Genomic DNA, 8,483 nt, shown 5'->3' on the forward strand with positions numbered 1-8,483 from the left:
ATTGTGTGTAAAGCGCCAATGAAGGCCATGGTCCCACCTTGCCATAGGGGTTCCGCGTTGCCGTGTTCCTGTTGTTCTAGGTGGCCTTGGTGTTGGTGTAGTCCGTGCTATCCTCTCTGCGACGGGTTAGGGTGTGTAGGGCCCGGGGTGATCATGCCATTTGGTAGAATTGCGGTCACATGTGTGCTTTGTGGACCACACGGTTTAGTTATTGAGTTATTTGTGGTATATGTGGCTCACCTTTCGTCACGTTGGTTGATTGGAAACCAAACCTGGTTGCTAGCTGTATGTTGTTTTTTATGGTCTCCCTTTAAGGTTTGTGGGGCAGTGTCGTTACCAATTTTCCTTTAAAATAGAACCTGATCTTGATGTGCTGCTATGCAGTATCCATAGGCACTTGGAGAAGTGCTTGGACATGTGGAAATGCATATTGTGAATGGAGAGAAAAATCATATTGCTACAGATGTAATGTATGTTTCAGGAAACAGTGGCTATTACCACACTGGGAACTGGTACACTTCCAAAAAGGTTGTTGGAATATGGGGGATTTGCCCACGGAAGTAGTGTTTGAATGTGCATGAATGTGCACGAATGTTTTAAGGAAGGTGAACACCAGTATGAATGAACTTTGAATATTGCTTTGCCTATGATATTGGTATTGCATATCCATCATAACCTCTACTTGTGCATGTTCCTGCAGATGGCACAATTTTCCTGTATCTTTATGCATGTGATTCTTGACTAATAGTGATAGTAATAGCTTGAATGGCCATGATGATGCTTTTCAAAACCGAACAGAAATTGATCATGTGTGTACCTGCTTTTTATTTGTTATAACTTGATCCAAAAGCAGTTTAAAAAGGTTAATGATATGATTTGGAAATGAAAAGTTGTTTAATGCTTATGTCTAAAAAACAAAGATTTGTGATAGGTTAACTTAGGATATGTCAGGAAAATTTATTTCTGCATCTATTATTAACTATGCTTACATACTCCTGTATTAACTATTAATTTCCTGCATGACAGTCATTAAACATGATTCTTGCATGACAGTCATTAATCCTCATTCTTGCATGGCCATCATTAAACATGTAATGCATTATATTTGAAATTTGAAGGTGAGATAATTGCACCAATATAAATGTATTGTCTATGTCTCATAAGATATTAGACATGCTTTTGCATCATTAATGAGCAGACCTTCCAATGTTTATTAGGTCAATATTGCATGGTTAAATAAGATGCAATGGTATCAGGTTACAATCAGGCTAATTAAGGTTACATGGATAAATAATATCATTTACATTACCTCTAGATTTCAACAATCCCAACACCAACTATTTCTGTCCACTGGACATCATGTTTGCAATTTGTCTGCTTGAAATGTGATTGTTTTACATGGGTGTGAACATACTCATGGCATGGTATGTTAAGTCACCATTATTACCTGCACCATGAATGTTCAGTGATTTTTAAGATTATGTTGTTCCAGTTAAACAAATAATTTTGTATTTGGCCATGTTCCTGCCAGGAATGCAGATGAATATCATGTCATACATTATTACAGCATATTGCCCAGCATTGCCTTTCAAACAACAATATGATTTAACACAGGTATGATATTCCAGGTAACACAATGGTGCTTGCAGCCCAACTGACTGGGTACCTGGTGTCAATATGCCTCAGTCTGGTAGTTTTGGTGCCAATGGTGCTAAATCTGAAGGATTTCAGGTAAGGGTATGCCTTGTATCTTACTGTTCCACATTGTATCCCCATGGCTGCCTCTGCAGTAGCTCAGTGAGTTAGAGTGCCTTCCCTCAGCCCTTCTGTGGCAGTATGAGTGGGTATGAGTGATTTTGGAGCTCACTTTTGGCTCTGATTTAATAGTGCAGTGTGACTGATGTCATACTGAAGTGGAAAGGCACATATAAAATTACTAGGCATTTGACAAATTCCTCAAAGGGCTATGTTTGAGTACAGACCCAGTGAAGAGATCTGGGAGTTCCCTCAGCAGTGGTTGTTTGCAGGGAGCAGCAGTTTTCATAGCAGCTACATCATAGCAGTTTTCAACACCCCTTGTCTTTGACATCATCCAAAAATTTTGCACCATTAAAGTGGGCTAGAAAAATGTGTGCACCTTTTTGCATTTTTGAATACATCTATATATTGAAAATAAATGTGTTTGAATTCATGCCTGTGCATAACATTTCACACCATTCCACATACTGAAAGATGTTGATGAGCACAGTCAGCTACCTACATAACAAAACGGTCTGCTGTTTCATTTTTATTTTGCATTTCTTGCTGTAACTTATGAAGTGAAAAAAATACATTACCATGAATGTGATGCTTGACCCTAGTTTGTGTTCACAAATGCAGCAATGCTTACATCATATTAGCAGGCTGTCAATGTGCTATCAATTAATGCTTGTCTGCATGCGTGCTCCACCAGGCACAAATGTCTCCTGTTCACCACGGGTGACTACCGGGAGGAAGACGGCCAGTTTGTGCCTGTCTGGGCCTCCTGCGTGTACTGCTACTACGTCATGGTGGTGGCCGCCTCCATCATCTTCATCTGCATCGTGCAGGGGGCACGCACCCTTGTATTCCTCCGGAACAACACCGACACGTGGGTGCACGCGGCAGCGGCCTGGGCTGGCGTGTCGGCCGCAGCTAGGTCTTGAGGAGGGATCGTAGTTCGGCCACGTGCGTGTTGTGAAGAACGGGTCATTGGGAGGCTTTGGTTTGCTTAGGTCTTTTTGACTGCTGAAATGTGGATAAACTTGCAGTATGTTGAGTATCTGCATTGTTTTTGTATCCAACAGCTTGTTTTCAAAACTATACGTGATTGGCCATGTCTTGGTTGGGTTCCACAGCTTATAAGACAGCGGACAAACAGAAGACTGTGATCACCATTCTTTGCGTACCACTCGCCATTTTCCTTGACTTCCAAAACACCAGTGTCTCGGTACTGTCTGTTATCTCCCTTGTCTTCCGGGGTGCGTTTTGTTGACTAAACCGCTATAACCTCTATGCGGTGCAAATAACGCCTTCTGTAAAGCCTTCCAGTCTGACTAGTGAAGTTTGCCGCAGTATCTCTTATTATCGTCAGAAGAGTTTTAACGACTCGCTTTCGTGCCGCAGGTCGTTCGCTGGCGCCTTTGTGGACATGATCCTGTGCATAGTGATCACGTTCGCTTCTCTGGCGGCCGCCCTGTTCGTCACCCTCGGGTACGAGGTGTGGTGCAACAATATCACCAAGCGCTTCGCCACGTGAGTACGCCTGTCAGCTGAGAGTTAGGTGGCTTCGAGCCGGAAGTGCGTGGGCCATGTCGTCGACCGCGGCCTTCTGGGGGTTTGCTTTATCTCTCCCCTCCCCCCCCCCCCCCCCCCCACACACAAACCCGACTCGTCTGTGCAGTGCCAAGTTGTCAAATCTAGTGGCAAAGGATAGTCCTGGCCATTCTCATCTCGAGCACACAAATACAAGATGCGTTGCGCGGTGTGGGAGGCCGTATGCCGCGTAAAATACCACGCAAATCGACTTAATGGCTTGATAAGCTTGAGCTCCTCTAGCAACGTGAATGGTGGTTACAGGACTTCGAAACAATACTTTAACAAAAGAGCGTATTGTGTCGTCAAAATATACCACCATGCAAGTACATAGTATGTGTTCGTATTGTATTCAGTCTTTCGTTCATTCGTTTACTATTTATACACCCATTCATTTCATTTATTTCATGCATTTTATGTATTCATGCATGTAATCATTTTAATATTGAAATAATCCATTCAGAATCAAAGGCGTATGTTAAATCATGCCATGTGAGCTATCTTCTCTCCAAAATCACGTCTCATATTGTGTCATGATCTTAACGTCGGTACTGTCTTATTTTGCTTCGAAGATGCCTTGGCCTTGGGCTGTGTGTAAAATGCTATCAGAGTTTCCGGGTTCATAAAAATATGCCTGCCTCCCAAGGTGTTCACTCTGGCATTGTCGACACGAGCGCTGCTTCGTCACCACTCGACAACGTGAAAAAAAAAACTAGAAAAATGGGTAAAGATACAAAAATTATCATCGTCCATGCTTTGCATAGTCATCACATTTTTGTTGTGTGCTGTGGAGGGACGTCGCTCACAAGCTTTCTGGGAAGTTAACGTTAATCCTGTGTTGTGCGTGGGTTCTTACGAAAAAAAGATTATTTCACTCCCCTTGAACGCACCTCCATTGTTTTGATGGACCCTGGCGCAGGCTTAGTGACGGATTCCTCACACGGTCTCTATAACATGAATGTGGTGGGCAACGACGGCCACTCGGCACTCCCAGGTTGACCTGACATCGTCACCTGTGGTGGCGAGCCGAAGCTCCATGTCGCACCATTGGCTGTGTGCCAAATGTGACGTCATATCTGATAACTGACTGGGACTAGTACAGCGTCGAACCAGTTGGTGTCTTACATCAAAATAATCCGAAAATGAGATTGAAGCTATCGGTGTGCAACCTCTGGAATATCAGAACCATGCGGGTTTCACTAAGGACTTGTCATGTAACGAGATGTTGCAACGAAACATTCGCTTCCGTCGAAAGCATCGGATTGATCAGTGAACAATTGCGGACATGCCCGGCATGCCCGGAGGCGTTCCGATGTTATCAAAAGCTAGTGGAATCATAACTAGGGCAGCATGTCATATTCACTGAATACTCGAGTACGTTTTCTCGGTCAAAATGATGTCGTCTCGCAGATGCGTGGTCTGCCTCCTATAGTGGGTGGCTGGTCTGCGGTGTAATACCATGGATCTTCGCGCGAATGGGCGTTTCAATGTATGTTGTCTTTTCACATGTCTTGGCGTATCCTGCGTGTGCGAAGGAAGTTATGAATCAGGCTGATGAGAGCAGTCTGAGAATGTTGTCAGAAAACGTAAAAAAGAATAATGTTTTGGGGTGCTGATTCTGTGTCGGTTAGCGCGTCTGCGTTGACCACTGCAAGTTCGGGAAACAAAAGGTGCGGGGTTCAATTCCCTGCGTTGCCCGCCTTTCGTTCCAGGGTGAGAAGCGTTCAACGCCATACAGCCTCAGCAGCTGAGTGCGTCGTTAAGTTCCAATGGCAAAAAACACATATGCTCAGGTGAAGTTGCAGAGCCGCGCCGTTCAAACCGGTCGTTCGCACCCTTGCTACATCCATGTTGGCTGGCTCTGCCTGCTGCCTGTGTGGCCCAGCACGGCGCCGTCCGCTGCGCCGCTGCCGGGGTCGTCGGGCCGTTGGTCGCCTGTGACGGCCGGTACTCTGTGCCAGGTGCTCGGACGCCACGCAGAACGAGATCGACGCGGCTGACCAGATCGACACGACCAACTTCTACCTGGAGATCGGCATGGCTCAGGTCGGGACACGCACCATCCGCTGAATGTAGCACGCCTCGTTCCTTTCCCTCCTCCCCCCCCCCCCCCCCCCCTTCTCCGCCCGTGTTGACGGCTGGCGAAAAGCACGCAGTGGGCGTTTCTTAAGTGTCCTTGAATGATATGCATTGTAAGCGTGATTTTAAGGGCTACTTTTGATGAAAGTGAGGCTATATTTTAATGAAAAGTTCCTGTAGCATGTGTGCCAATACTATTAGGTGAACAGCAAATGTGTAGGAAACGGTTATGATTACCGCATTCTGCTTGAATTAATCATTTGAGCTAAGCACGAGATGAAATATGTTTCATTGCCGCGACCGCTGACGCCGTCGCCCCACCTTCAGACCCCCTCCCCCACTTCCGCCTGACGTGTGGTCCGCCTGGCCGGCAGTTCGGCGCCTGGTGCCTGTGGTCGGCCTCGGTCGGCCTCACGCCTGACGTCGTCGCCCACCCCTAGACCCCTCCCCCTTCCGCCTGACCGTGTGGTCCGCCTGGCCGGCAGTTTCGGCGCCTTGGTGCCTGTGGTCGGCCCTCGGTCGGCCTCACTGTCTGCGCCGTGCTCAAGATGTGCCGCCACCACCACGACGAGAACATCCGCTCGAGCATGGCGCGCGAGCGCGAGCGCCAGCGGATCATCCGCAGCGGGCGCAGCTCGCGCTACGACAACCTGGTCGAGGACGCCGACTAGGGCTAGCGCGCTGAGCGAGGGGCAGCCGCCGATCGGCCGGCCTGCCGCGCATAGGGCAACAGCACGGGAGGGGGGGGGGGTCAAAGATCAGTGGGACGGTTTCCTTCCTAGCGGATGAGTTATGACAGTTGGTCTAGCGACGGAGGGAAGAGGAGCGCCGCGGTTGAAGAATAGTTAGTGTTGATTGTTGTAAATGCTCTGGGACGGAGCGTCTAGCAGTGGTCTAGTGCCGGAGCTCTGATATACTGGAGTGCTCCGTAGACGCACCTCAAGCTGCAGGCAGGCCGGCGCCGGCGCCGGTCTCCAGGATCGGCCCGTGTCGCTCCAGTGGAGACGTCGCGGGCGCGAGGTTGCCGGCAGCGCTGGACACGGGACGGTGGGCGATGCTCCGTCCCGTGTCCGCAGCGCGGCCGCCTGGAACGGCCGCGCTGCGTGCCCTCGCTGTCTCGTCTCCTCTACTGAGGGCCGGCAAGTGTCCAGCGTGAGCATGCGTGCCAGGCGTGTCATTGCTGCAGTGGCTGTGCAAGTCTGTCAAATGCAGTTTTGTTGAGTGTGCTGGGTGATCTGATGTAGTGGTATCTCTTCATGTATTACTTTGTATACTGATATATGTGTTCAGTAGCACAGTTTGTGACTGGGGAACTTGAACTCTAATTGGATTTTGTTCTTTTGGGAGAACGTCCTGAAGCCTTTAGTGTGAGCATCGTGTAACGGCGGAGCATGCTGAAAACTAGTAATAGCCACCTCTATCAAACTAAGTTTTGGCATTCAATGTGTGCTGAAAGCAATCTGCCGGTGCCTGAAATAGCTGAAACTGTATTACCCGCACGGGACTGAATGTGGGCCGGGACCATGGCACATGTTTACGCTGTGTCCCGGTCATGATGATGGTATGCGAGTGGGGTGGATAATTATGCTACGCCAGACTGGAAGGCGACGCTAATCGACGGTAGCAATGCTGCAAGTGTTGTAAGACGCTGCTAGGCCGTAAGCAAACCCTCTCGGCTTAGTGTGCGTCGATACGTTAGTTGTGTTATCTGCTGCATTTGGGCTGAAAGATTATTTCCCAATACATAAGGTGCAATTAAGTTTTGTTAGTGAAGTTGCGCGCGTTTACGCCAGTTGACAGAATCCTGCTGTGGCGCATCTTCAGAGATGCGAGACACCGCAGGACTGCAAACATCGCTTTACCTACCACGGATTGCGGATGCCCCGCAAACTGACCGAATTTGGCCCATGCGTGACCCGAGAGTCACAAGCAGTAACGCTGGCGCATGGGTGTGTGAATTGGCCTAACGAGCTGGCCGCGAGTGAAAGAATATTTCCGTATGGTGATGGCTAATGTATGGAGCGTAAGTTATCTCTGAGGAAGTTTAATAGATGCACCACACGTGGAAGGTCATGTAGGTCAAGGTCATAGTAGCATCGCCGTCCGACAGAGCTCTCGCAGACATTGTGTGATGTCCATTCCGTGCACAACTAAAATTATTGCACCTTGAATTCCGAATCATTACCAATCAGAGCTCCGGCCCATAGTTATACCGAGTAACCAAACGCTCTCGGGGCGTCGACCGGAGGAAATTGGAACCAAAATCCGACGAGTGTGTTGTACTGGCAGTTTGGCCCTATATCGGTGCTACCGAATACACACAGTTGCAATCTTCGGGCTTGATTGAAGATGATTTCCTGGCCCTCCGTGTAATGGTTATCAATACGGGTAGACCGGAGGCAGTCGGTATTGCGCCTTCAGGTCATGCTAGCCAACGCGAGATCTGACTTGCCGGCCGATAGTGCTCCCACCACGATATCGTGTGCGCAGAGTTGCTCCTTCCTAGTACAAGTAAAGGCATTTCAACTTGAATGCAGTTTCTGTGAATATCGCTGATCTGGCTGAAACTGAGGCATTTAGTGATGCGTTTTAGGTGGTCCACTGGATAAAATCGAATCTGATAGCCGACATTTGTGTTGCACTGGCATCTGATGGCCCTGTTCCGAAGTTGTCGAACGCGCACAGATCCAAACATTGGTACTGATTTTGATTATTTCCCGAGTCTGCGTATTATGGCTATCACTCTACGTCCAGTCTGGATGCGCATTAAAACGTCTAGAGCTCATAAAGTCCAGTGGTCAAAAAATCCAGAATCGCAGCACCCAGCGTTCATAACATCCAGACACTGTCCAAAGTCCCTGGACAGAGGAGAATCATAAACTCCAGGCTCGCAGCGTCCCGTGTTCGAAGAGTTCAGTGTTCATAAAGCCTAGCGTGCGTGAGATCCACGGCTTGGAATACTGTCCCACTTCCTGGCAACCCTTCACCTAATGGTTCGGATATTGCCCGTTAAAGGGCTACCGAAGCCGATTTTTCCTGCCTCAGCCGACGAGTGACGTCATGCGGTGCAG

General features: G+C 48.3%; 1 protein-coding gene across 1 annotated transcript; it reads left to right on the forward strand.

Annotated features, from left to right (window-relative positions):
* Window positions 1-65: 65 nt before the first annotated feature.
* On the forward strand, window positions 66-7,172 carry LOC119098412 (transmembrane protein 179). The gene is made up of 8 exons (XM_037221331.1): window positions 66-131; window positions 482-605; window positions 1,629-1,731; window positions 2,453-2,629; window positions 3,145-3,273; window positions 5,295-5,379; window positions 5,787-5,837; window positions 5,898-7,172. The coding sequence occupies exons 2-8, from the start codon at window positions 572-574 to the stop codon at window positions 6,081-6,083; spliced, it is 765 nt and encodes a 254-aa protein (XP_037077226.1). The 5' UTR covers window positions 66-131; window positions 482-571; the 3' UTR covers window positions 6,084-7,172.
* The last annotated feature ends 1,311 nt before the right edge of the window (window positions 7,173-8,483 follow it).

The sequence above is a fragment of the Pollicipes pollicipes genome, unplaced genomic scaffold (genome assembly GCF_011947565.3).
Source record: "Pollicipes pollicipes isolate AB1234 unplaced genomic scaffold, Ppol_2.1 Scaffold_2555;HRSCAF=2994_pilon_pilon_pilon, whole genome shotgun sequence".
Taxonomy (NCBI): domain Eukaryota; kingdom Metazoa; phylum Arthropoda; class Thecostraca; order Pollicipedomorpha; family Pollicipedidae; genus Pollicipes; species Pollicipes pollicipes.